The sequence below is a fragment of the Acomys minous genome (assembly GCF_964271855.1).
Source record: "Acomys minous genome assembly, chromosome: 9".
Taxonomy (NCBI): Eukaryota; Metazoa; Chordata; class Mammalia; order Rodentia; family Muridae; genus Acomys; species Acomys minous.
The window spans coordinates 80,859,227-80,887,108 of record NC_140490.1 but is presented as its reverse complement, the minus strand read 5'-3'; the positions used below and the strand labels follow the sequence as shown (position 1 = coordinate 80,887,108).

General features: G+C 59.0%; 2 protein-coding genes across 7 annotated transcripts; one reads left to right on the top strand and one right to left on the bottom strand.

The window, feature by feature from the left end:
• The first annotated feature begins 61 nt into the window (after nt 1–61).
• On the top strand, nt 62–2,586 carry LOC311605217 (UPF0449 protein C19orf25 homolog). Its single transcript, XM_084795632.1, has 2 exons — nt 62–392; nt 1,252–2,586. Exons 1-2 carry the CDS (start codon nt 263–265, stop codon nt 1,449–1,451), a joined length of 330 nt encoding a protein of 109 aa, XP_084651758.1. The 5' UTR covers nt 62–262; the 3' UTR covers nt 1,452–2,586.
• APC2 (APC regulator of WNT signaling pathway 2) lies at nt 2,544–25,931 on the bottom strand (the record flags this gene model as incomplete). Of its 6 annotated transcripts, none has more annotated exons than XM_084795466.1 (15): nt 2,544–9,855; nt 12,392–12,606; nt 13,741–13,857; nt 13,957–14,034; nt 14,457–14,596; nt 14,763–14,858; nt 15,531–15,918; nt 16,049–16,147; nt 16,285–16,362; nt 16,555–16,671; nt 16,794–16,902; nt 18,702–18,882; nt 18,968–19,058; nt 19,350–19,508; nt 25,823–25,931. In XM_084795466.1, 15 exons carry the CDS (start codon nt 25,874–25,876, stop codon nt 4,833–4,835), a joined length of 6,945 nt encoding a protein of 2,314 aa, XP_084651592.1. In that variant the 3' UTR covers nt 2,544–4,832. The 6 variants fall into 6 exon arrangements, with proteins under 6 accessions (XP_084651592.1, XP_084651593.1, XP_084651589.1 ...); XM_084795467.1 differs by having other exon boundaries at nt 16,555–16,668; XM_084795463.1 differs by lacking the exon at nt 25,823–25,931 and adding an exon at nt 22,259–22,561.
• Nucleotides 25,932–27,882: the final 1,951 nt, after the last annotated feature.

The following is a 27,882-nucleotide window of genomic DNA, read 5'->3' as shown; positions in this document are numbered from 1 at the left end:
TCTAGGTCTCTTTAAGACGGGGGAGGGGGTTCTCGAGGAGCCCGGCTGGAACCGACCGGAAGTGCAGAAACGTAGAGGCGCTGGAGCAGGAAGCGGAAGAGTTTACGGCCGCCTAAGGTTCTTGGAGCGGAGACAGACAGCCGGGGATATCTAGGGCAAACTGAGACCCGGGGTCGAGGGAAGGCGAGAAGGGTGGGGATCCGCCGATGGGAGGGACACGCCGAGAGCGGATCTCCCGTTAGCGCGTCCCTCGGCCTACAAGATGAGCTCCAAGGCCAAGAAACGCGTGGTACTGCCCACGCGCCCGGCGCCTCCCACGGTGGAGCAGATCCTGGAGGACGTGCGGGGGGCGCCCGCCCACGATCCCGTTTTCACCGCCCTGGCCCCAGAAGGTAGGAGGACGTGCCAGGCCGAGCGAGGAGCAAGGCAGCTAGGGACGAATCTTTTCCGTCAACGACCCTTTCTTCCTCTGCAAAGTGGGGTCGTCAGAAGGAAAACCGAGGTGCCGCCAACCCAGCGGTCTAGAGCAGGAGGACTGCTGTGAATCCAAGACCTTGTCTCAAAGGGAGGAGGGAAAAAAAAACTTTAGCCAGTTGCTCTGTATGAAAATCTGGGGGAAGCGATATGTGCAGGGGCGATATTCTTCGAGTCCTGCACAAGACTCCATCCAAGAACCCAGCTAGGCATGCCTGGTCTACAAAGCAAGTCCAGGACAGCCAAGGCTACACAGAGAACCCCTGTCTGGAACACACACACGCCGGGCGTGGTGCCTCACCCCTTTAATCCCAGCACTTGGGAGGCAAAGGCAGGCTGATCACTGTGAGTTCGAGGCCAGCCTGGTCTACAAAGAGAGTCCAGGACAGCCAAGGCTACACAGAGACCCTGTCTCAGAAACACACACACACACACACACACACACACACACACACACAAACCCAGGAACCCAGGCAGCGTTGAGTAGGGCATCAGGGGCAAGGTGGCTGGAGGGGTCCTATACTTTGTGTGATCCCCAAACCCTGGGGTTTCCCAGGCCTGTCTCTGTGACTCTATTTTCTACAGCCTAGACAGGTCAATGCAGCCCAGGCTGGCCTCAAACTCACTATGTAGCCAAGGCTGACCTTGTGCCCCTCAGCCTTCTGATCACTGGATGTCAGGCCTACGCCACTGTGCCTGGCCAAGAAGGATTTCTCTCCCTATCTGTGAGGTAAAGCTTGCTGGCCTGGGGGTGGTGACACTGTTTCTCCTTTCTAGACCCCCCAGACCCATCCCCAAGGGCGGAGGACCCTGAGACCCAGGAGGAGCAGCTCTACCAACAGAGCCGAGCCTATGTGGCCATGAATGAGAGGCTGCTGCAGGCTGGGGACACGCTGAGGCAGAAGTTTGACGACCTTCGGCAGGCCGGCCACAGGCTGGAACAGGATGTTAGCCAGCTGACCTTGGCCACCTCCTAAAGCTGAGCCGTATGGTGACGATGCCCTCCGCCCAGGCCTGGGCACCTGGCAACCAGAGGCCAGGTCCACATTCACTGTCCCAACACTGGATTGAAGGGACAGTGGCTCACTTTGTAGGCTTGGGGCCTTGTTCCCTCTTCCATCCTTGGGGACACAGCCATCTCCTTGTTGGGGACACCGGCCTGGACTGCAACTAGGACTTGGCTGCAGGTCAGGGCTCATAACGAATCTGCCCCATAGTGACCAGCTCTCCAGTATTGTCCTCTCCCTGTTCTCCTGTTACCCCGGGCAGCCAAGGGCTCTGTCCCCAACATCCACAGCAGGTCAGCAACCAGTATGGCCACTGTCATCTTGCTTGAGAGAATGGACTGGCTACCCCTGTCCTAGAGCCTGGTTTGGTTCTCCAGGGCCATGTCGCCTTCCCTGCTCTCCCTGGGGCTGGGGTAACTCAGCGAGGGGTGGGGGTGGGGTGCCGGCTTCCTTCTGGGGAGTTGAAGGGTATTGAGAGGATCCCAGAGACAGACAGGACAGAGGTCCCTGCAGGTCCCCGTGTCACGCAAGCTTAGCTGGGTACCGACTGGCCCCCTGTGTGTGGTGCCCCGCCTGGACCTGGGGTTCAGTTTACCTTCTTCCTGAAGACCTCACCACCGTAGGGCAGACGGGCTCTATTCCTGCGCATGGACGTCCCCCAACTAAGATGGTCACGGAATTACTGGGAGTCCAAGTCCATGCCAGGTGTTGGCCACCCCACGTGTCACCTCAGTCCCAGGCTGCCTGGGACCATGTTAGAAATGGCTCTGACTTGTGGCCAAGCTGTTCCTGCCACTCCACATTCCTGGGTCACGGAGACCTGTTTGCCCTGGCTGGGCCCCCAACTCCAGCACAAGTGGACGACGGCTGTTGTCCAAGTGCAGATGGCCAGCTGTGGCTCAGCTGACCCTGAATCAACCTCTGTCCCAGCGCGTGGCAGTCGGCCGAGAGCTCGGGTGTGCACAAACGCCTCATGTGGTTGGATGGTAGCTGCAGTAGAAAGTTCTGGAACAACCTCCCCCCTGCAGAGCCCATGTTGAAAACAAAAGCCCCCCCAGAGCATCTCAGTGGCTCACTTTATTAAAGATGTGAACAAGAACCAGAAGCCGGGCTGGCGTCCTCCCCGGGGTCCATGTGGGGGGGTCAGGGGTCAGTATGTACAGGAGTGTAACACTGCAGAACAGGACAGATGTAAAGGCTGCAGCGGAGGATGGACTAACCAGGCGTGAGCGAGGGGGATGACGCTGGCCACGGGACGGTGTGACAGACAGGACGAGGTGAGGTAACCGGTGGGCATGTCGCCCTGTTCAAGCACTCGGTGGGTCTCCAGCCCAGGGTGCAGGCAGCCATCAGCAGCCTGGAAGACAGCCGACCACACCTGTTCCATCTCTGAGGACTTTCCAGAGGCCGCTGTCCTTGAGCTGGAGGTTGCTCTGTGTCTTGTGTTCCCCACCGTGTGGGGTAAAGGCAAACATGGCTGCTGGGGGAGGTGGCTGAGAGAGTGATGGTCCTTGTACACTGGCACCAAGGCCCAGACAGCTCTGCTCCACTCCGAGTGCTCCCCCCACGGCCCACGCGGGGAAATCCAAGACACAGAACAGCAGCGTACCGCCTGGGGTATCACAGTGCGTGGTACACAGGTTCAGTCTAGAAAGATGCGGTTCACCCCTCCAACCCCAGCTGGAAATCCATCCACCACCATGTCCCTAGCACGGGGACATCCTGGGGTGCATGGTGGGTATGACCTGGGGTCCTAGAACCACTTTGCTGTGTTCTGAAAAGGAGCTTCCTTGTCCCCTCCCTGCCAGTCACCCACAGGCCAGCATGCCGTGTCTGCCTTGTCTGGCAGGTAGGGTCCTGGGACCAAACACTTGGTACCAGAAGTTTCTGTGGTGATACTGTCCCCCCAACAGTTAGGAGCCAACAAAGAAAGCAGTGGGTATCCCTCAGACTATGCGGGATTTCAAAGCACTGGGCGGATTATCGCGATAGGTGTGGTTGCAGAGAACTGGAGGGGCATCCCGGGCATCCCCTGGTCGTCAGCTTGCCCTGCATAATGGCGACCTGGGTTCTGTCAGCTCCCTGCCACAAAAATGGCTGACGGGAAAGGGCAGCAGTGCCGGTGGTCTCTTCCAAGGCCTCCCACCTGGTTCTCAAAACCAGTTCTCTCATCTCAGAAAGGAGGCTTGAGCCCCCTCCCAATCCCCCCCCCACACACGCTCAAAGGGCAGTGGCCTCTGGGAACAACTCCTGCAGGCGGCCGTGGCTACAGGTCCCCTTGCGAAGAGCAGTCCTACAGGAGAGAGGTTGCTGGCTCTCTGTGTAGGAAGACCGCTGAGCTGAGCCCTCACTCTACCCCCAGGTCCTGGGATGGACACAAACCCAATGCCCAGGTCCTTGAAGGCCTGGCTGCTACCTTGGGTCTTTATCCCGCTCTCACCCTTGATGCCTGCCCTCCATAGCAGTCCCAGGCTTCCCACCTTGTCACCAAGTCCCACCCTTGGGTTCCAGGCTGCGGCTGAGGATCTGCCCCGAGTCCTGACACCCTGTGGCATCATAAACACGCAAGCCGGTGGGTGGGAAGGACCAGGTTCCCAAGGGTGGGCCTGCCTCCTCCCCATGGCTGCCGGCTGCCTGGGCCTGCACTTCCTGACTCCCGTCAGCACCCCCCAGAACCTATCCAGCCAGCAGCCAGCTTGTCAGAATTAGAGTCCCTTCCATCAGGTAGTGAAGGAACAGGGTCAGCCGCTCCACAGCATCGGCGCGCCAAGCGCACGTTGCTCACGCTTGGTGATCTCTCAGTGGCCGTGACGAATGCTCCGTGAGCAGCTTGGCTGCAAACTCTCACCCAGCGCTCCTCAGCTGCCTCTGAGAAGGCAAACATGCCTGGCAGAGTCCTCATTAACCAATTACTCCAGCACTAATTACAGGCTTCCACCAGGAAGGGCTGAGGCAGTCCCAGCTGCCAAGCGGAGCCTCAGTGCCCCGCCTCCAGCCCGTCCCCACCTCAGTCATCTCCCTAGAGGCCATGTCCGCCCTCCCACTGGGTGCAGCCCAGGGCAGGTCCTACATGGGGCCCAGAGCTCATGGCCCTCAGTGCTTGGCTGTCCAGCCCCTCCCATCCCAGGCCAATCCCAGAAAAAGGGCACCGTGTGTGCCCTGCGGCCAAGTCTGTAGCCGGTTCCCTGGAGCCCTGGGCACAGAAGCAAGGGCTGGCTCTAAGGTACGGAGATGTGAGCATTAAACGGGCTCTGAGGGCGGAGGTGCGCCTACTCAGCATGAAGAGAGCTGGCCCACAGGGCCAACCAGCCTGGGCCATAGGGCAAGGAGAGAATGTTCTGCCCACACCCGCTACTCCAGGAGGCTGGCTGGAGAGGTGACAGGGGCTTTCTCCACAGCAGAGTCACTGGCCGCTGTAGCCACTGCCATAGGGCTGGGCACATAGTTGAAAGGGGGAACCCGTGCAGCCCTGCTGGGGGAGCCATGCCTGCTGGTGGGGAAGGCCCCCACGACAACACTCAGGCCCTCATGGCTGAAGGGCGCTGAAGCAGGTGGCTTGGTGAGGACTGGTCCATCCACGTCACTGCCCAGGGGAGCAACAGGGCCGCCAGCCGGGGCCTGTAGGGGATCCCTGCTCTCCAGGCTGGGTGACGTGCTGGAGTTGGTCTTAGAGGTGGCCATGTCCTCTGTCTGTACCACGGCATCACTGGTCTTGCGTTGTGGAGTCCCAGCAGGGCTGTCTTCGGGTGATGGGCCCCTGAGAGGCAGGGCAGTGGCAGGCAGTGTGCTGCGCAGAATATGGGGGACATCTTCGTCTTTGATACGGCGCCACGTGGTACCCGGCGCAGCGATCCTAGGCAGCGGCCTGGGCTCGCCATCACTTCCCCGGCGAGTGGCATTAGCCTGAGTGGTGGGAACAGAGACGGTGCTATCTGGCCTGTGTGCCACACTTATGTGTGGCAGGGACGCGTACCGCTTGACTGTCTCAGGCCGCCCCGGGGTCGCCGGCACCGGCAAGCGTGAGGGGCTCTCAGAGCTGGTGCGCCTGGGTCCACGTGGGGCGAGACCTGGCTTGGCCTGTGGGGACCTCTGCGATGCGAGGGGCTGCCGTGGAGATGCCCGCAACTCATCACAGCGAGAGGAGCAGAGGAAGCTGGCGGGGAGTGCAGGCCGTCCACGACGGGGCGAAGCGGCCTGGGAGGCAGGGACCGCGGAGTCCGCAGAGGACAGCTCAGATCTGCGGCGACGGAGGAGACCTGGGGATTCCTTGATGAAGGTGAGCTGCCTACGGAAGCCTGAACGCTCCGAGGACTCACTGCCGCTCGAGCGGGCTGACGCCATGCGCACTAGGCCCAGCCGGCTGCCGCGCACCCCAGGAACCCCATCAGCTCCAGTCCGGCCCCTGGGGCCAGGCTCTGGGGATGATGCAGCTAGTGGTGGTGGCCCTCGCCTGGCTGGCCTTTGCATGAACGGAATCCGAACCGGTGACTTCTGGGTCTTGTGTTGCTTAGCCAGAAGGGCTCGGGCCGGTGACTTGGGCACCGGGGACCCTCCAGGGCCAGGCAGAGCTGCTCCAGTTGGAGTTGCCAGAGGGGACCGCCTGGGCAAAGGCTGGGATGCTGGTGAGGTCTGTGAAGAGCTTGAGGATGGAGTCTTGGCTAAGCGGGCCGGAGGGGTGGCACTCCTGGGTGGATGGCTCAAGGCTGCCAGTTCGGAGATCTTGCCTGGTCGGTGGAGGCTCCGTGAACGCTGTTGCCCAGGGCTGGGGGCCTTGGTGACAGTTTCTGGCTGAGTGGTCCCAGATCTCCCTGTCTTCTTAGGTGCAATACAGGGTCCAGAAACTCCTTTGGACTGAGCCCGGGAGGCTGGGCTAGCGGTGTAGATCACCGTCCGTCCCCTGAGTATGGTTGGTTCCCCTGTCACCATTTTCTGGGTACCCTTTGCCTTCTCAGGACCACTAGGAAGCCGGGTACTCCCACTGACCTTGGTGGAAGCTGTGGCACGTTTCTCTGGATGCCAGGCACCCTTAGCCTCGGCCCCAGGCTTTCGCCCTTTCCTAGGCTTGGAGGGCTGCAGAGTGGAGCTTGCTGACAGCCCCGACCGCAAAGACAAGAGGGAATCAGACTCGGAAGAGGCCTCTAGGCTGGCCTTGGCCGCTGCCTGGTGCAGCCACGTGACGATGGAGTTCGCACCCTCTTGGATGGCCTGCCACTCGACACTGTCTAAGTCGGAAGCGGGATCAGAGCCAGGCACCTCCTCAGGGCATTTCCGGGGTATCTCAGTGGGTCTCACATCAGACCGGGTACCTCTGGGTTTGCGACGCCGTGAGCTGGGTGCCTGGATCCGGCGCCTGGGCAGGGCTAAGCTAATACACCGCTGGAGTAGTTCCTCCTCAGCCCTTGGGCTAGGAGAGCTGTCCCGTTTACTGCCTGGGCCCGGGTCCTTCCTTGTTGCCTGCTCCCGGCCTCCTTTAAGATGGCTGGCTGGCTGTTCAGAGGCCTCTGGCTCGCTGAGGGAACTAGCTGAGGAAGTCAGGGAATAGCAGGGTGGCGTCTCGTCCACAATCAGTCTGGGCGGGGCCCTCACAGGTGGTGCGGCAGGCTGTGCCGCCCTGGATGGGGTCTCCCTGCTGCCTGTGGGTTTCTCCCGCTTCAGAGCCCGGGGGATGGCGGACGCCCGCCGAGGCGGCGGTGCGGTGGCTGGTGGCTCTTCCTCAGAGTCATAGAAGCAGTACACAGCTTCCTCTGTGGGCGTTGTGAGGCACAGCGACTGCAGAGCGCCATCCCCGCGGGTCCGGGTCTGGCATGGGCCATCCTTGTTAGACCGAGCACTCTGGGGCCGGCTAAGGGGTAGTTCCAACCCTGCCCGGTTCCTGCTGACTCCTCGGGGGGCCTCTGTGCTCTTACCAGCGCCTGCTGCCTTCGGTCGGTGCCCACGGGTCTGCTTGGCAGGGGCGGCTCGGCCAGTGGGTTTTTGCCTGTCTCCAGGCCCTCCCGGCTTGTCCCTGGAGGGTCCCTGTAAGGTCTCATCGCTGAGCGAGGCAGCACTGGAAAAGTTGACCGGCGTGCCCTCCGCAGAGTCAGTGCCAGAGTCATCATCCCGAGCCGGGGCGGGGACTAACATGTACACCGGGACCGGCAGGGCTCGACGTCCAGGCACCAAGGCAGAGGCCACCTTGTGGAGCCGGGCGGGCATGGCCGCCCCCAGACACTCACGCAGCGCCTCCAGCTCTTTATCAGCCGCCGACCGAGCCCGAGGACCAGCGTGTGCTGGGCCATCCAGGCGGCCCGCAGCCTCGTCCCTCCGACGGTGGCCGCCGCCACCCACTGCACGTTCTGGGCAGGCTTGTGGCCTCAGGCGGAGCTCCACATCCTGCTGGACGTACAGCTCGTGCAGGGCCAGCGCGCTGAGACTGGACGCGCAGGAGAAGTTCTCATCCGGCTTCTCCACGGTGAAGCGCACGCTGCCCGCATCCAGCTCTGAGGGCGGCTGGCATCTCTCCCGACAATCGGCGATGTCTAGGAAGCGCTTGACGTAGCTTTCCCACTGCAGGCTGAACTGGCTGGTCTCAGGCTGGCCGGGAGGCGGCGGCGGCGTCTTGCTGCGGCTCGGTGGCATCGTCTGTCCCGGGCTGTCGGGCAGCTCGCTAGGACTCACTGTGCCACTGCCCAGCCCACTGCACGGGTCGCTGGGGATGGAGCTGGCAATGGAGCGGCTCTCGAAGCTGCCCAGGGAGCTCACAGAACTACAGCGGCTCAGGACTAAAGGGGTCTCCTGGACACAGTTCTCGGAGGAGCTGGATGGTGTCGCATCCTCAACCCCAAGGCCTCGACTGCGCCCCCTGCAGGGGGCTGGGATGGACACAGGCAGAGAGGTGGAGCCTGATGCTGGCCACACCCCCTCCAGCTCGGCGTCACCCGGACCAGCCTCCTCAAGCCCTTCCAGGGATGAGTCACTGTCGTCAAGGTTCCCGGCCTGGCTTGGGCCAGCTTGGCCAGTGGAAGACAGAGAGGACAAAGAGCTACACCTGGAGAGGGACAGTGGCCCCTCCTGTGCCACCAGCTTCTGCAACACCTTGCTTGCCACGGGCAGCGGGGAGGCCACCAGCTTCTCAGGGACTTTGCTCAGGTTATCTGCAGGTAGCCAAGCCTGTTTCCGAGCCCCCGGTGAGGCTCCCGGTCCAGCGAGGGGTCTAACACCCGCCCCAGCAACACCATCGAGCAGTGGCACGTGCTGATAGGTTGGGGAGAGCTTGATGGTACGCACTCGGGCATCAGCGGCTGCCGTATCCCGGGCGGGCAGCTCGGCCCGGCTGGGAAGATCCAGGTCCAGCCGGCTAGGCCGAGTCTGCCCACGCATAGGGTCATCACGGTGCTCCGCCAACGCAGCCAGTGGGCAGGGCCGCATGTGTTCTCGGGGACAATAGCCATCGCTTGTGCTACCGCTGTTGAGGCTGTCATTCGAGAGGCTGGTATGGGCCGCCTTGAGCCTCAGCAGCGGGTGCGCCCGGCTGCCAGCCTCACGCCGCCCACCCTCGGTGCCCCGGCATGGAGAACAAGACTGGGCACGGCCCTCCCTTGGTGCCTCCTGCCCGGGGTCCCCCGAGCTGAGGCTGAAGCTGTCATCCGATGAGGTGTGAAGAGCAGAGATGTCCTCCACCAGCCGATCAATCCGAGCCACAGCCAACGCCAGCTTGGCCTTAGCCTTGGCAGCCACAGCCGCTTCCCCGCCAGTCTCCTTCTCAGCCTCCAGGCCACCCTGGCGGGCAGGTGGGGTGCGCGCCAGTGCCTGGCCCTGAAGGAAGGGACCGCCAAGGAACATAGAGAGCACTGCTGGGCTGGCGGGCTCAGCTGTGGTGGCCGCAGCAGCCAGGGATGGTGCGTCATCATCGTCAAAACAGCCAGAGTCAGAGGCGTAGTCCTGCACCAGCCCGTCCAGGTGGCGGAGGGGTGGCAGGGGCTTCTTTGAGGTGGTCTCCGCCTCGGGCAGACCCTGTTTCTCCAGGTGGCCAAGCGCATGCGCCAGATGCCGGGTGTCTAACTCAGCTTCCAGGGCCCTCTGCTTGCGGACGTACAGACTGGGCACGCAGGTGCCCGGGGAGACAGCTGTGGCGGCTGCCTGGTACTTAGCAGGCCGGTGAGCTAGCAGGTTCCGCAGGGCGGCAGCACTGCCCATGGCGATCATCTTGTGTTTGGAGTGGACGAGGTTGCGCAGCATGCCCACAGCCCCCAGGTCCCACAACAGTTCCTGGTCGCGGGGGCTGCGGGCCGACAGGTTCCAGAGTGTGCCGCAGGCGTTGCTCACGATGGTCAGGCTGTGGGACGTGAGGTGCTGCAGCAGGGTCTGTAGGCAGTTGTGGTCTCGTAGCACCTGCCTGAGGGAACCCAGAGAAAAAGGAAGGTGGACTTGGATACCCCAGTCCTGTGGTGTTCACCACCCACACCACACGGCCATTCGGGCCGTGCTGCCCTTCAGGCCATATCCGCTGCAGGAAGAGTTCCTGCCCGAGGTCCTCAGTGCAGCCCCAGCTCAACCATGCCCACCTCGGGGACCTCCACACTCCCAGCTCCTCTACACCCACTTCTACCATTCTGAGCCCTTAGCCAAGTAAGTCAGGTCCACCCCTGCATGCTAGGCGTAGCCACGCCCTCGGCCACGCCCACCTCCGCATTGCCTGCCGCGGAGGTTCCCCAGCATGCTAGTTACTACGAAGCTTAGTCACGCCCTCAGACACGCCCACCGCTTCAGACCCACTATATGGCAGATAAACATGTCCAACCTTTAGCTTTGACTTTGAGAAAACCGAAATAACTATAGTATAAATGTCCCCACCCGGCACTGCACGGCTCGCCCCAGTTGTTTGGTTTTTGGTTTTGGTTTGAGGAGGCAGCTCTGAGGAAGCCATAGCCGGCTGAAAGCAGCCTTGGATTTAGCTCCCTGAGCCAAGCTCATAGGTGTGTGCATTGTACCTACATACCTGGGTTTTTAATTTAGCTTCTTTGCTTTTATGAGGTTGGTTTATTTATTTATTTATTTTTGGCCAGGCGTGGTAGTACACGCCTCTAATCCCAGCACTCAGGAGGCAGAGGCAGGTGGATCTCTGTGAATTCGAGGCCAGCCTGGTCTACAAAGTGAGTCCAGGACAGCCAAGGCTACATAGACAAACTCAGTCTCAAAAAACTAAAAAAACAAAAAACAAAAAACAAAAAAAGGGTTTCTCTATGTAGCTCTGGCTGTCCTGGGCTCGCTTTGTAGGCTGGCCTCAAACTCAAAGATCAGCCTACCTCTGCCTCCTGAGTGCTGGGATTATAGACATGCACCACCACTGATTATTATTATTATTATTATTATTATTATTATTATTATTATTATTATTATTTTGGTTTTTTGACACAGGACATCTCTGTTTTAGCCCTGGCTATCCTGAACTGCCTTTGTAGACCAAGCTGGCCTCAAATTCACAAAAGATCCACCTATGTCTGTCTCCCGGGTGCTGGGATTAAAGGCATGGGCCAACATACCCCCCTAAGACTTAAATTTTAAGTTATTACTATTTTATTTCGTGTGTGTGTGTGTGTGTGTGTGTGTGTGTTTTGCCTTCTGTGCCTGTCTGCACACCTCATGTGTGCGGTGCCCACCAATGCCAGAAGAGGGCATCAGACGCCCTGGGACTGGGGGTACCTGTTACTGTGAGCCACCGGCCCTGAGTGCTGGAAACTCAACCCAGGTTCACAGTAAGAGCAGCACTACACACTCCTCCTGAGAAGCACCCACCACCCCATCCCACGCTCAATGCCCCCCCCTTCTTTTTTTTAAAGAAAAGCTCTCACGTGATAGCCCTGACTGGAGTGGAGTTCGCTGTAGACGCCAGGCTGGCCTCACAGATGCAGGGCTTCCTCCTCGCACTCCAGGTACTGGGGTGAGCATGCCCGGCCACACCCGCACTACTATGACCGCCATTTACCAACACCGTTTATTTCATTCTATGTGTATGTATGCATGTTTGTTTGTGCACGTGTGCCTGGTGCCCACAGAAGCCAGAAGAGGACACAGGATCCCTTGGAAGAGCCAGTGCTCCAGCCATGGAGCTGTCTCTCCAGCCCCACAATACCAATGAATGTAAGACGTGGTCTAGGGGGCTGGAGAGGTGGCTCAGAGCTCAGTTCTCAGCACCCACATGGTGGCTCACAGCCATCTATAATGAGATCTGGTGCCCTCTTCTGGCCTGCAGGTGTACATGCAGATAGAGCACTCATACATAAAATAAAATCTTGAAGAAGAGGAGGAGGCAGAGGCGGCAGCAGGGGCTGAGGAGGAGACCTAGCAGTGGTTGCATGTGCCTTTAATCCCGGCACTCTGAAGGCAGAGGTGTCAGACTTCCCCTGTGTGATTCCTGCCCTGAGAGCCTGCCCTGGTTTCCCTCAAGGGTGGACAGGATGGACAGGATTGGGGACATGAAAGCCAAATAAGCCTTCCCCTCTTCACGTCGCTCTGGCCGCGGTGTTCATCGCAGCATTAGACTCCTAACGATTACACTATGTTACATCTAATAGAACAACCGGGCCCTCAGAACTCGGGAGGATGGAGCGAGTGAAGCAGGCGCGCTGCCCTCCCCCAGCGCTGCCCTCCCCCTGCGCTGCCCTCCCCCAGCGCTGCCCTCCCCAGCGCTGCCCTCCCCCAGCGCTGCCCTCCCCCAGCGCTGCCCTCCCCCAGCGCTGCCCTCCCCAGCGCTGCCCTCCCCTGTGAGGCCCTCCCCAGCGCTGCCCTCCCCTGTGAGGCCCTCCCCAGCGCTGCCCTGGCCCAGCGTGGCCCTCCCCCTGCGCTGCCCTCCCCCTGCGAGGCCCTCCTCCAGCGCTGCCCTCCCCCAGCACTGCCCTCCCCCAGCCGGGCAAAGCAAGCCGGGAGCTGACCTGTAGTCCTCTCGGGTGGCAATGAGGCTTGACACGTTGCGCAGGATGCCACCGCCGCTCTCGATGACCGCCAGGGAGTTCCCTTGGCAGCGGTAGGTGAGGGTGCTCACCAGGAAGCCCAGGGCGCCGTCCACCTGGCAGATAGCTGCCTTGTTCTCTGTGCTGTGCGCAGACAGGTTCCACAGCGCGCTGAGCACACTCTTTAGGGTGGACTCCTAGGGTGGAGGGGGGTATCGTCAGCATGAGGGGGCGTGGTGGGGACCGGCAGCATGAGGGGGCGTGTGGGGGATGGTCAGCATGAGGGGGCGTGTGGAGGATGGTCAGCATAAGGGGGTGGGGGGGATGGTCAGCGTGAGGGGGGATGGGGGTGGGCAGCGTGGGGGGGGATGGGCAGCGTGAGGGGCCGTGGCCACTCAAGGCTCCTCCACTGTGGCTGCGCAGGGTGGCAGCCCTGCACTCAAGAGGCTGATGCCGGAGGACTGCAAATCCCACGCCAGCCTGGAATATTTGTAATATACTATACAGGGAATGCTGCACACGTAGCTCTACGGTAGAGCAAAGGCCTGGAAACCCCGCCCCCCGGTGAAGGGTTGGGCGGGGCTTGGCAAGTGAACCACAAAGCTTCCATCCTCTTTAGGTGTTTAGGGTTGTAGGGCTCAGAGCTGTAGGCTCACCTGTCCAGTTTATTTCATTTTTCCCCAGAGACAGGGCACTCTTCACCGGCCCCAGCATGTGCTGGCTCTGAGCCTATGGTGGCTACCTCTGATGTCCCCAATCCCATGCCACCCTAAAGTGACTTTTTTGAGAATTCTGGAATTTGGTGGTTTTGTTTTTTGCTTTGAGTTTTCTATTTCTTCTCCCCCCTCTATCCTTGTTTCTTTCCTCTAGTGTTCAGGGGTGAAACTGGGGAAATAAAGAGTGGGAAAGAGGAGCTGGAGAGATGGCTCAGAGGTTAAGGGCACTGTCTGCTCTTCCAGAGGTCCTGAGTTCAATTCCCAGCAACCACATGGTGGCTCACAACCATCTGTAATGTGATCTGATGCCATCTTCTGGCATGTAGACAGAGCACTATATACATAATAAGTAAAAATCTTTTTTTTTTTTTTTTTTGGTTTTTCGAGACAGGGTTTCTCTGTGTTAGCCTTGGCTGTCCTGGACTCACTCTGTAGACCAGGCTGGCCTCGAACTCACAGCGATTCACCTGCCTCTGCCTCCCAAGTGTTGGAATTAAAGGCGTGCGCCACCACGCCCAGCATATAAGTAAAAATCTTTAAAAAAAAATAAAATAAAAGAGTGGGAAAGAGGGGAACCCACAACGTAGCAAAGGCCGCCCTGGCACCATCACTCACCTTGGAGGCCCGCAGCACGCACTGCATCAAGGCGGTCATACTCCCGACCTCCCGCAGCACCTTCTTGCTGTTGATGTCCGCCCTCCAGGACAGGTTACGCAGAATGCTGGACACCACCTGGCCGGGGAGGTGGGGGGTGGGGTGGGAGGGGCAGCCTCAGTGGACCCAGAGCCCAGGTTCCAACAGGGTCACCTTCCTCCCACCCTCCCTGGGTACCTGATGCAGCTCCTCGCTCTCGGAGGCCAGCTGGGCCACGATGGCTTCCATGCAGCCTCGGCGGGCACACAGTGTGGCCTGTTGGGATTGACATGGAACAGCTGAGGCTGAGGACACAGCAGTAAGGGGGGGGGGGTACGGGGGATGACTGCCCTGCCCTTTCTCTCTCTTCACCCCACTGGCCAGCTGAGGAACGTGGGCCTCAGACAGGCAGAAGCATCTGGACTGTGCCAGCCAGGAGGCCACAGTTGTGCCGAGGGTTGTCTGTGGGAGGGCGCACGTTCGGGGGGCGGGGTGTGTGTGTGCATAAGGAAGCCAGTGTGGTGTGTGATGCCTCCTAACCTCTGCCCTCTCCGGGCCTCATCTCTGCCTTCCCTAACCCTCTGCATTCTGGAGATGACTGTGCCCACCTCTTAGGACCACATCCAGGCTGAGCTCAGATGGGGAAGTCTCAAGATGGTACCCGAACCCCGCCCACCCTCCTCCCATCCCCTGGGAACCTTGTTGGCGACGTCTCCAAAGGTGAGGTTGGTGAGGGTCATGCCAGCGTAGCGGCGCAGGGCAAGGTTGAGGGGGTCCCAGGTCATCTTGTGCATCTCGTAGTCGACCTGCAAAAGCTCTGCCACGGCCTGCAGCCCCCCTGGAGATGTGGGAAGGAAAGTGGGGTGACACAGAGAGGCTGAGGCCAGCCAATGGGGGCCAGGCTCCCCACCCCGCGAGTACCCGCCTTCCCTGTTCTTAGGCCCAAGCGCACACGGCCCAGCCCACGCTCTTTACGGTGGCGTCGGGAGGGGTCAGCCGCTCACCCAGCTCATTCATAGCCCGGCGGTATTCCTCATCAAACGACAGCTTCATCACCGCACAGGTAGCCTGGCAGATCTGAGGCTCGATGGGGACCGGGGCTGTGGGCAGGGGTGAAGTTAGATTCTCCCTCCTGGAGGGAAACCCACACTCTCTCCTGCCCTGCCCCTCCGCGGCATGTCTGTTACCCAGGCCTGTAACCTTAGAGCCCCTAGACTATAAAGCAGGAGGATCACAAGTTCAAGGCCAGCCTGGATAAATTAGTGAGAAAAAGAGGACTGCTATGAGCTGGGCATGGTGGCCCACGCCTTTTATCCCAGCAGAAGCAGGCGGATCTCTGTGAATTCGAAGCTAGCCTGGTCTATAAAGTGAGTCCAGGACAGCCAGGGCTACACAGAGAAACCCTGTCTTTAAAAAAAAAAAAAAAAAAAACACCAAAAAAACCAAAAACAAAAAAACCGGTGACCTGACTCAGTGATATAAGCCTCAACTAGAACCCCTGCAGTGAGGGGTTGGGGGCGTGGTCACGGTGGAGCCCCGCCTAGAGCCCCCCAGTGAGGAGCTGGGGGCGTGGTCAGGGGTGGAGCTCCTGCCTAGAATCCCCCAGTGAGGGGCTGGGGCGTGGTCAGGGGGTAGACAGACTTGTTCCTCCCTTTGCCAGGTGGCCTCAAGATGCCTTGCTTGCAGCTCGACACAGCAGGAAAGCGTAAGGCTCTGATCGCTCCCTACCCCAAGCCTACCCATCCCAGGCCCGGTGGTTGCTGCACACTCACTGCTTCCGGTACCACTCTCTGTCCCGCTGTCCCGCGCCTGAAGCCAGTCCCAGCAGGTCTCGCAGTAGGCTCGGATCTGCTCCAGCACGTGCAGCACACGCATCTCCTTGCGTGCCAGGCCCTGATCCGGCTGGGAGAAAACGATGTTGTGCAGGGCGGCGTTGGCGCGCATGCGTGCATCTTTGGCACCAGGCGCCCCGGGGGTCCCCGTGCAGCCCCCAACCCCAGCCTCAGTGCCATGAAGGATCTGGAGCAGCAGTGGCAGACAGCCGGAGCGGCGCATGGCTACGCAGCTCTCTGGCGAGCTGGACATGGCCAACAGCGTGCGTGCAGTATCTTCCTGGTCGCGTGTTGCCAACATGGATAGAAGCCAGAACACCACCTCCACCTGCACAGGGACAGGAGGTGACCGCAGGTTCACAGTGGGACCTGTGCTCCATCAGCTCAAGCAACGGGAGTTGCTTGGGGACCCTCACCCTATGTCACTGGCGGTCCGTCGTCAGGTTTTCCCTACTCACCTTGCTGTTGCCAGGCTGAAGGGTGCCATCCTCAGGGTGCGTGGGGACTTCCGCCTCCTGCTCTTCCTCCACTGGCACTGGCTTCACTGCCAGCAGAGCCTGCAGGAAGAGCATGAGGCCGGGGGCTTCAGTGTGCAGCGCGCGCAGGCTGCATACCTCTTCCTGGGTGCGGGCTAGGGAAATGCCACTGAGTTTGCAGTATCCCCCTTCGGCCCTAGCTCTGCTTGTCCTGGTACCTGGGGTTCCGTCTGCTGCACCCGGTCCTGGGCTTCCAACAGCTCCTTGTCAATCTGCTCCAGGCGCGAAGCGCGGATCTAGAGGACGAAGATGGGGGAGGCTAACTGCTCGCTTGGCGGACCCCGCCTCCTCCCCTTCTCGATGCCTCCCACTTCTGGCTCCACCTCCTAGTTCTCCGCCCGACCGCTGACTCCTCCCCTTCAGCACGCCCTCCACTCCCAGACGCACCACCACCACCACCCCGCCCCCGCCCCCGCCCCACCCCGCACCTGCGCACGTTGCACCATCTCGTCCGAGGTGCCGAAGCGCTCCTCCATCAGTGAGCGGATGTGCTGAGCCTCGAACTCCAGCTGTTGCCGGATCAGATCCATCTGCATGGAGAACTGCTGGGAGAAGGAGTGGGCTGTAGTGAGGCGCACCTGGCCCCGGCCCGGCCCCTCAGTGCACCCCAACCCCCGCCCCCAACCCCCAACCCTGCACCTTCACTAGGTGCACCCAGGGAGCTCACCGTGTCCACGTGTGGCAGCTCATCCAAGCGCTTGGACAGGCCCTGGAGCTGAGAGTAATACCATAGCTTCTCTTTCTCCTCTTTCTCTATCTCGCTCAGTAGGAAGCATCTGAGGGAAGGGTACAAGAGGCCTCCTTATCCGTGGCGCGTTCGCAGGAACCCCACCCCTGCTCCCAGCTCTGAAGTGGGCCCGAGGAGGAACTGAGCGGTTGAAGAAACGCACGCGAATCCCTTTGGGAGGCCGAGGCAGAAGGATCATGGAGTTTGAGGCCAGCCGTGACCACAGCGTGTAATCCAGTCTCAAAACCAGGGTTCAGCGAGACAGTTCGCCAGGCAAAGGCGCTCGTGGCCACGTCTGAAGACTCAAATTCCATCAGAACCCACGTGATGGAGGAAGAGGAGGTGACTTCTGCAGGCGAGCACCATAATTTGAAAATTTCTAATTACGGGCTTGTGTGCCTGTCACCTCAGCACTTTGGGAACTCAGGGATCTTGACCAACCTTGACTAAATGGCCCAGTTGAAGGCTACCCGAGAGCCTTGTCTCAAAAAAAACAAAAAACAAAACAAAAAAAAACCATAAAATATCCGGGCAGTGGTGGCGCACGCCTTTAATCCCAGCACTCGGGAGGCAGAGGCAGGTGGATCACTGTGAGTTCGAGGCCAGCCTGGTCTACAGAGTGAGTTCCAGGACAACCAGGCAGTATAGCCCCAATAAATAGATAAATAAACAAGTGGAAAGGAAAGAAAGAAAAGGGATTTCTAGGAAGCCCCGAGAGCCTTCAGGGGTCCTCAGCTCTCCAACATCCTGTCACCCCCAGGGTATATCTCCAGTGTCCTGCCCAGAAGTCCCTCTCCCAAACCCTGTCACCCTGGCCCTGAGGAGGCTGAGACAGGGCGACCATATCCAGTCAGTACTCAATGCTGAGACCCCTTTCTTGAAATTTTTTGTTTAGGGGCTGGAGAGATGGCTCAGTGGCACAGATACCACTTGACTGTTCTTCCAAAGGACCCGGGGTTCAATTCCCAGCACCCACATTGCAGCTCACAACTGTCTGTAACTCTAAGATTGGATACCCTCACACAGATACACGTGCAGGTAAAACACCAATGTACATAAAATAAAATTTAAATTAAAAAAATAAATATATAAGTTTTTTTTTAATAGCCTGGGAAGTTAACAAAGTGGGCAGAGGCACGGATTTCCTGGTGTCCTCTGACTTCCACACATGTTTCTGTGGTGCTCCCCAAAGAAACAACTGTGTTCAAGTAGGAGGAGGAGGAGGAGGAGGAGGAAGAGGAGAAGAAGAAGAAGAAGAAGAAGAAGAAGAAGAAGAAGAAGAAGAAGAAGAAGAAGAAGAAGAAGAAGAAGAAGAAGAAGAAGAAGAAGAAGAAGAAGAAGAAGAAGAAGAAATAATTACGGAGGAAGTTACACTGCGGAGCAAACTTACAATCAAGTTGTGTGCCCATAACCCATCGGGCTGACCTCACGCAACCCAGACGGGCTGAGCCGGGTTGCCCCCTCTGGCGCTGCCCCCTCCACTGGCCCTGGGCCTAGAACTTTTGGGCTTCTGTCCTTCCATCAACAAAGGCCTCCTTGAGGATCTTTGGCATTAGGCCTGATTCTGAGCCCTGACTTTGGATGCGGCTCTGTCCCTAGAGACGCCTGTATGTCTCGGACCAGGGCAAGGGAAGGGGGGGACACTTCTCCCAGGAGCGTTCACCGCTGCCTGGAATATCTCTACATCCTCTGTTCTCCAGCGGGGGTTCAGCCCGACAAAGATACAGTGGAGATGAGAGTAGAAGAGCCCGGAGGTGGGTGTGGCTGGATTGGAGGCGTGGCCGCACGCCAGCGAGCCAATCAGAGGGCAGGGGTACTAGGGGCGGGTCCCTTCCCAAGCCCTCTCACCGCTCCTGGTCCAGTTCTTCCAGCAGGCGGATGGTGGCCCGACTCAGCTCCCCGAAGCTATCCTTGGATGGTCCAGAGCCGTGCGCTGGGCTTCCCTCTGGGGTCCGGGTCGCAGGCTCTGGGCCCAGGGCTGCGGGTTGGAACTTTAGGTTGTAGAGACTGTTGACGTCAGACTGAAGTGCTGGAGAGAGGGAGGGAGAGCGGGAGGGAGTCACCGGTGACACTCGGAGCCCTGCTCTCACCGGGGCATTTCCGAAGTCACTCACCTTTCAGTTGCTCCAACACTTCTGTCTGCCCGGAGGACACCAGAACTCGCGCCTCCTGCTCCAGCTTGCCCTGGAGGTGTTTCAGGACCTCCTGCGGGCATGGTGGGGAAGAGAGCTGTGAACCTCAGGGTGGCCTGGGCACAGGGACATCTGTCACCCCAGCAGTCTTAGTGCCCTGGGCACCCCTCTCTCAGTGCTTTTTTTGTTTGGTTTGGTTTTGTGTTGTTCTTTGTTGTTGTTGTTGGTTGTTTTTTTTTTTGTTTGTTTGTTTTGTTTTGTTTTTGAGACAGTGTTTCTCTGTGTAGCCCTGGCTATGCCGGAACTCACTCTGTAGACCAGGCTGGCCTCGAAGGTCTGTGTCTCTGACCCACGCCGCCCTCACCTTCATGCCAGATGTCTCTGTCTCCAGCTTGGATAGATGGGTAGAGTTGACCGTCAGCTCCTGCCTTAAGTGTGTGTTCTCGGCCTTCAAGGCCTCCACCTGCCGCACCAGCTGCTCGTAGGAGGCCACGGAGCTGGCCATCCTCAAATCCTGCAGTGCCTGGGGCCAAGAGGTCACAAGAGTGAGAGCTGGTCGTCGGTGCCCCTTCAGAGAGGCCTGGACCCCCAGCCCCAGTCCTCTCCCCCATCCTGGGTGGGCATGCTGGGCAGTCACCCGGGAGCCAGCATTTGAGATTGACATAGAGGAAGAGGGCAGTGAAAGCTCAGAGGCCCTGCGTGGCTGTTTGATGCCCACGAGGCTGATGGGCAGACAGACAGACAGACCCATACACAGCTGCACTGACAGCCAAAGGGACACACAGACACCTGTCACCCTGACAGTCTAAGTCAGCAGGTGGATGAGCCACCTGGAGGCCACAGAGCTCACACACTAACACAGGAGAAGCTGACAGCAGACAGACAGACAGACAGACAGACAGAGCTGATCGCACACTGAAACACAGATTTCCCAGGCTGGCAGACATGTGGGGGAGGGTGGGTCACTAGCTGGCCCAGAGCAGCGTGAAAGCCAAAAAGCCCTGGCTAAGAGAACTATGGGCAGGGGGGGGGGGGACGCGGGGGGGGGGACTCACCAGGACGCCCCTATGGGTTCGAGTCCTGGACCTGGACCCCCTGTGATACCATGTCCCTCCATTCACGCAGGGGCCCCCAGCAGCTCCGTTCATGGCTCAGCAGCCTCTGGCCTGGATACCGTGCCCTCCCACCGCCCCCCCCCAGCCACAGCCCAGCTCTTTGTGCTTCTGTCCGTCCGTCTTTTCTCTCATGTCCAGCTTCCTCCCTCAGCTTGGCTTTCCCTCTACCACGGCCATCCGGAAACCTCCACAGCCCCCTTCCTTCTTTGTTCCCAGCATCTGTGGGAGCCCCCTCCCTCCGCCTTTGTCTGAGGTCCACCAATAGCGTCGTGTCCCATCTGCTTCCTCCTCCTCCTCTTCCTTGGGAGCCCCCTCTCCTTACCAGCCTTGAGGCTTCATCCCAAACCAACCACACCCCCACCCTGCTTAGGTGACACCTGCTCCTTTGTCCCCTCCCCCCAGCATATATAATCTAATGCTCTTTTCCTCCTTCCCTGGAAAGTCCCTGCCCACCCTGATGTCACCCAGGACATGAGTGGAGGCAGCGAACGAAAGTCTGGGGGTCTCAGCCCCCCATCATTCCAGCCTGCTGTGAGCCTAGCCAAACCTTCTGGCTTCTTTCTACAAAAGACCTAAACCAAGAAGAGACTTGATACCCTATGAGCATATCCAGGGGGAGGAGGTCCCCCTCAGGAACAGTCATAGGGGACGGGAGTAAGGGGAAAATGGGAGGGAGGGGGGAATGGGAGGATACAAGGGATGGGATAACCATTGAGATGTAATATGAATAAATTAATAAAAAAAAATTTTAAGACCTAAATCTCAGCTATTCCCAGGAGAGAGAAACTGAGGCCCAGGGCTGGGGGGGTGGGGAGGAGGAAGGCATATGTAATCAGAATCCAGACCCTAAGATGCCCAGAAGTCCAGGCAGTTACCCTGGCATGGTGGCACACACCTGTCATGCCAGCACTCAGGAGATGGAGGCAGAAGATCAATAATTCAAGGCTAGCTTAGGCTACATAGTGAGTTCAAGGCTAGCGTGGGCTACATATGGCTTTGTCTCAAAAGATCAAAAAAATGAAAACAAACGAAAAACAGTCCAGTCTTTTCTCTATGCCTCGGTGTGTCCATCCGAAGGTGGGAAAATTCCACCCCTGGCGGCCCCGAGGGCTGATGGGAGGTCCCAAGGCTCCTAGGTGGGTTTGCCTCGATGTTAATCCTACCCAAGTCAAATTGGGGGTGTCCTATCAGGGCTCATATCTAAGCTAGCCCCTAATTGGAGCCGAAGGCACCCATGCAGTGCGTGCCTGGTCAGGAGAAAGAGATGGAGCCCAGCAGATACACACTTCTCCTCATGCCCGACTACACAGACGCTCCCAGCCCACACGTGATGATGGTTCCCCTCAATGTAGCTTGCTATTGGGACCCCACAGGACTACCACCCCTCCAAGCTGGGTGCATCTGAATCCGACGCCCCCCCCCCCAGGCCTCCACACCCCTCTCATCAGGCGGGTCCCCCGGCCTCTTCCTGCTGGCTACATACTGAATTCCCGCCCTTCCTTCAGAAGGTTCCATCCTCTTAGCGCTGTGACCCTACCCATGGCTCCCAGTGCCCTGGGGATAAACCCTGACCCCCACAGGAACTAAACGAAGATGAACCTGCCCTCAGCTTTGCACACGAGGCCACCTTTTCTTACTCCTGTGGCCCGACAACACCCTACCCCTTCCTTCAGAAAGCCCCCCTGTCTTCCTGTCACCCCAAGGCTCCATCAAGTGGCCACCTGGGCAGATGACTGACAGGGAAACGGCAGTAAGTGGATGTGGGTCTACTGGGAGTGATTCAGAGGAGGGAGGCCCAGCATCCAGAGGAGCTCATCTTTGAACTCCCAGCATCCTCTCCCCTTTACAGAGAGGAAACGGGACAGACCAGAGACACACAGCAACTCCCCAGGGACACACAACATCCTGTTCTCCGACGGTCCTCCATTTCTTAGGCATCATCTCCCAAGAATCCGGTGTGGGAGCGGTGCGTGTGTGTGTGTGTGTGTGTGTGTGTGTGTGTGTGTGTGTGTGTGTAGGGCTAGCCGCAGCGACTCTGATGCCTGCTTCATCCAGACTCAGTTTCCCTTCAGCTCCTATTCTGCTTTTGAGTCTGTATTGACAGGGCGCGGCAGGGCGCGCCCCTGCCCCTCCGCCCAGGGGAAGACGCATGGCTTACTTGCATCTGGGCTAGCTGTGAGGCCTCCTCCCTCCTCTTGGCTAGGCCTGCAACCCAGACCTGGGTGTCTGGGTCTCCGTGGGTCTCAGCAGCACAGGCAGAGGGGGGTTGTTCGGGAGGGACAAAGCCAGATCCCGGCCTGGCCAGCCGGCGCTGCCGCTCCCGGCGCTGGGCGAGACCACCGCAAGCGAGCAGGGGAGGATGCGGGATGCGGGATGCAGGTGCCTGGGCCAATGGCAGCGCGGGAAGACGAGCTGGTGCCATGGCGACAGCCAATAGTTAGCCGGGGCGGGGACCCGTGCTGACCGCGGGGCGTAGGGACGCCTCTAGGGTTCAGGATGATGGAGGGACCCCGGGATTGGCAAAAACACTAACCTGGGAAAGGCCCCAGGACCAATACCCCATGCAAAACATCACATTAATAAATAGTACGCCAAAGTCTTGGGCAAAGGGGACCACTCAACCCGCCGGCTGGGTGTGGAGGTGTCAAGACAGGAGGCGCTGGGGACAAGCAGAGCCCCAGAGGTTCTGAGTGACCTGGGACTCAGAAGGTTGGGAGATGGGCAGGGACCCCCTCCCCGTCTTTCTCCACTCCCCCTGCAGAGCATCCGGGCCAAGGCCTGCCATTTTGGGTGACAGTTCCTCTCTGTATATCTCTGTCCCTGTTTCTTTCTATTCTTCTTGGTTTTGGCTTTTGGAGACAGGGGTTCTCTCTGTAGCCCTGGCTGTCCTGGGCTTGTTAGACCAGGCTGGCCTTGAACCCAGAGATCCACCTGTCTCTGCCTCCCAAGTGCTGGGATTAAATGAGTGCGCCACCACTGTCCACCCCTGTCCCTGTTTCTATGTCTCCTTTGGTCCCCCCCCCCCCTCTCTCTCTCTCTCTCTGTCTCTCTCTCTCTCTGACTCCCTGATGTCCAAAGGGTCTTTGAAGGGTCCCCTTGAGTGCATAACCTACAAGCCTGAGGCTGCAGAGATGGCTCAGGGCTCAACAGTGTATACTGCCCTTCCATGGGACACAAGTTCTGTTCCCAACAGCCAGGTCCTGTGGCTCACAGCTGCCTGGAACTGCAGTTCCAGGTGTCCCACACCTCCAGTGACCGCCTGCACCTGCTCACATGTATGCACGCAGGCGTGCATGTGCGCGCGAAGCCCAGGTCTACAGTTTCCGAGCAGCCCCATGGCGGCCAGCCCCACTCAGAAGAAATAAAGACAAGATATAGAGGTTGCACGCCTGTAATCCCAGCACCCAGAGGGGCAGATGCGGGCGGATCCGTCTGAGTTTGAGGCCAGCCTGGTCTACAAAGCGAGTTCCAGGACAGCGAAGCTACATAGAGAAGCCCTGTCTCAAAACCGCCCCCCAAGGCTAGGCGGTGGTGGCCCACACCTTTAATCCCAGCACTCGGAAGGCAGAGGCAGGTGGATCGCTGTGGCTTCGAGGCCAGCCTGGTCTACAAAGCGAGTTCCAGGACAGCCAAGGCTACACAGAGAAACCCTGTCTCGAAAAACCAAAAAAACAAACAAAAAACAAAACAAAAACTGCCCCCCCCCAAAAAAACCATAAAGGTTGTCAGTGCTGGGAGAGGTGGCTATGTGCTCTACTGTGGTAAATCCCATTTGAGGACCCAGAAAAACCATGGAGCTCCTGCCCCTCTGTGGATGTGAAGGCATCACAAGGACACCAGGCCAGGAAGGGGGTGCACACATAGCCCAAAGTGTTTCTAGGCGAGGGCACCAGGGGCCTAAAGACCTCCATACATTCAAGGCCCCTCCTACACCTGCCGCGTCAGACACGGCTGCCCCTGCTGCTGGGGAGGGAGGAGGTGGCAAAGAGGCCCGTGCTGGAGGTGGGGAAGGCTGTCCTTCATGTGTGTCACCCCAGCACTGAAGCTGAGGCAGGAGGATTGCGGGGAGTCTGAGACCAGCCTGTGCTAGGGGAGGGGCCCACGCCTGGAATGGAGGTAGAAGCTCGTGTTTGATCGGGAATGGCCAGGTATCCGGTGCAGCAGTGGAGCGGGATGGGGTGGGGTGGGGGTGGGGGAGGGGTGGGGTGAGGGTGGTGGGGTGGGGGAGGGGGAGGGTAGGGGGGGGCATGGGGTTCAGCCAGGGCAAGCAAGGCTGGGAACACAGGGAAAAGCCTCATATTCAGTCAGAGTTGAGCAGGGCTGGAGTTGGGGTTGGGTCGGGGACAGAACTCAGAGCCTTTGGGCTGCAGTTCCGCCTTGGCCTCCCTTTGTGACCTTGGGAGTGACTATGGCTGGCCTCTGTGTCCAGCTTGGCTGGAGGGCCAAGTCCTTTCTATTCTGTTCCCTCCTGGACACCACAGTTTGCTAGGTCCTCTCTGGCAAGGGCTGGACTAAGGCAGGGAAGACTGGCCACTCCCACACGGAGAAACTGAGGCTTGAGCTAGGAAACACACTGCTTCAATTTACACCTGAGTCAGGCCTCTGGGGAGAGTGGGCTTTCCTCCTGCCTTCTCTCACTGGAAGGTGATGGGGGCTCCCTTTGGCAAGATGCCCTTAGCCCCAAACCTTTATAACATTCCCTACTTCTCTCTCCCTCCTTGCTGGATGAGCCACAGACGCCCCTGTCACTAAGTACCGGAGGCCTGACCTTCAAGTGATGTGGGACACCCTGCACATGCTGCAGGTGCCCAGCCTCCAACTCCAGGGTTCTCCAGGCTCTTCCTAATGGGTGCTATGCACCCTGGGACTGCTATCTGTGATCCCGCAGAGGTCACTGGACCTCCAGAGTCTGAAGGCGTCCCACCAGCCACCCTCCCCGAAGCGGGCGTCACTGGGTGTGGGGTGAGTGCAGCGGCAGCGGCATGACCACATCTGGTCATCATTTGGACATGGCTGCATGCTGGGTGACAGAGCACAGCCTAATGGTGGGGGGGGGGGGAAGCTAGCAGCCGCTGGACCTCAGTTTCCCCAGAGAGGAGCAGGCTGATGATACAACGCAGCTTCTCCAGAAACCCCCAGCACACCAGCTTTTCTTTGGCTCGGTCATGTGACCTTGGGGCTGCTTTGCTGTGGCCCAGCCTCAGTTTCCTCTTCCATGGCGGAACTGCAATGCCGCAAGGCTCAGGAATGTCAGTCGTCAGTGGACACTGGACGGGCAGGCCCTAGCTCAGTAGTGTCCACAGGGAAACTGAGGCCTAGCAAATGCAGGGCGTGGTCGGGGCCTGCATCGTGTGCACTGGCTGGAGTGGCAGCCCTGTCCCCAAATCTGCTGGTCTCTGGTCTCCGGGAGAGGAGAGCGAGGGTCTCCTGCGGAAGGATGCTCGCAGAAGGAAGGCCTGCGCCTGCGCAGGACGGAGGAGGGGGTCGCAGCAACACAGGGGAGGGGAGGCCAGCCTCATGCACATGCTCAGGCAGTTTCCTTGGCAACTGTCTCCAGAGCAACTAAGAAAGACCCCCGACCCATCAAGTCGGCTAGCTCCAGCCTGGGTGTCCTCTACTGTCCCCCGGGGCTGTCGCTCCCACAGTCAAGACCCCACCTAATCGTCTTGACACCCTCATCTGCGACCAGGACTCTGTACCCTACCTGGTCCCCGAGCTCTACCTGGTTCCCGAAGAAGGCTGAGTGCAGGAGGCTTAGGAGCCCCAAAAGCCCCATGGAGCTTTGGCCGCCAGGACAGCACGCACCCCGCCCTCGGCCGCAGGGATGGAAGGGGGGGCAGGAGGATTGCGCCTGCGCACCGCCAGGGGCGGGAGGGGGTGTCACTCTACTAATGAGGGCTGGCCAGAGACTCTGAGGATGGAAGTATAAGGGGACCCACCCCCTTAGGCAGAGCGACAAAGCGCACCGCTGATGGGCCTGGGGGGCGCACTAACGATTGGAAATGGTCCAAGGGACTCCCATTGAAGGGGGGGGGGGTGCCCAGAGAGAACTGGGTGTGTAGGAGCTTCTGCGCCACCCTGTGGCTGGGACGCCATGTGTCCGCGCGTGGACACTCCTGTCACCTGGCTGCCCAGAAAATGCTAAGTGCACAAGTCACTCAAACACTTGCTGGGTGCCAGCCTAGGAGCTGGGCGCAGGGCATCGAGCGGGGCCGCTGCATGGGGGCTGTCATGTAAACCTTATGGAAACACATACTGTGTGCTCGACCCTATATAAGGACAAACAGATCTAGACCCCTGGTCTTTGGCTACTAAGCAATAAGCAAAAGATAAGTCATCTGGGCAGTGGAATCCCAGCTCTGGGGCGGCAGAGGCAAGCAGATCTCAGTGAGTTCGAGACCAGGCTGGTCTAAAAGAGAGTCAAGGACAGCCAAGGCTCTGTTACACAGACTTTCATGAAACAAACAAAAAGCCAGGCGTGGTGGCACACGCCTTTAATCTCAGCACTCAGGAGGCAGAGGATCTGGGTCTTCAAAGAGAGTCCAGGGAAACTCTGACTCAAAAAAACAAAAACAAAGAGTTAAAAGTTGGCTATATGAGCCGGGCGTGGTGGCGCACGCCTTTAATCCCAGCATTCGGGAGGCAGAGGCAGGCGGATCGTTGTGAGTTCGAGGCCAGCCTGGTCTACAAAGCGAGTCCAGGACGGCCAAGGCTAACACAGAGAGACCTTGTCTCGAGAAGAAAAAAAAAAAAATGTCGGCTATATGTGGTTGTGCCGGCCTTTAATCCCAGCAGAGGCAGGTTCAAGGCCAGCCTAGTCTACAGAGTTCCAGGACAGCCAGGGCTACACAGAGAAACGGTCTTGAAAAAACAAAAACAGGAAAAGGTGCCTGGGATGTAATCTAGGTCAAAAGCAGGCGACCCCAGCGACCAGACTGAGGGGATGGGCACACATCTAGACAGGCAAATGAATATGGAGAGTGACACTGACGAGATGGGGTCACCTTTGCCAGGAACTCAGGGGCGGCGGTGTCTACAGAGGGAGGTAGGTGGGGAAATCAGAAGAGGAAGAGGCGAGACCCTTGGCCTAGTACCGTGGGTGAGGCTGATGACAGGAACACCAGTTTTGAGCCGTGAAACACGGTGCCCCACAGCTGCAGGTAATCCCATACCCACTTCTGGGCAGTTATCACCGGAAAGGCACGGTATGCACACCCATACAGTTCAGTCTTGCAAACCTGAGTTGCCAAGCGCCTGTGGCCGCGCATGGCTATGATCCGAGCCAGGCAGGACTACAAGAGAAATCCTGTCTGGGGGAAAAAAAATGCCTAGGGTGGATGGTGGCCTGTGTCCTGAGGCACCTTGCCTGGTGTGCATGCCCAAGGTGCTCCAGGAAACAGTACAGCTGGCTGTCCACTACCACCTGCCAGTTCCACGCCAGCGCTTGGGAGGCACAGGCAGGGGGATCTGACCCACCAACCTGGGTTAGGGCAGGCCAGGGCTACACAGAGAAGCCTATCTTAACAAAACAGGCCCATCCCACGTGTGGCTTTGATCATGTATGTGGTCTCCCAGAACACCAGGTGTGGCAGCCCATGCCTATCCCAGGACAGCTACGTGGCCACAGTCTGCAGGAACCGCAGCAGGGACTGGAGAGACGGGTCAGAGTAAGGGCACTGCCTGCTCTTCTGTTCAATTCCCAGCAGGCACTTGATGGCTCAGAACCAGCTAGAGTGAGATCTGGTGCCCTCTTCTGGTGGACATGCAGGGGAAACGCTGCAG

Bases quoted from the DNA above. Each gene is read 5' to 3' on its own strand.
- LOC311605217 (XM_084795632.1), top strand. From the start codon at position 263: ATGAGCTCCAAGGCCAAGAAACGCGTGGTACTGCCCACGCGCCCGGCG. The intron at 393-1,251 runs GTAGGAGGACGT...TCTCCTTTCTAG, and splicing joins CACCGCCCTGGCCCCAGAAG to ACCCCCCAGACCCATCCCCA.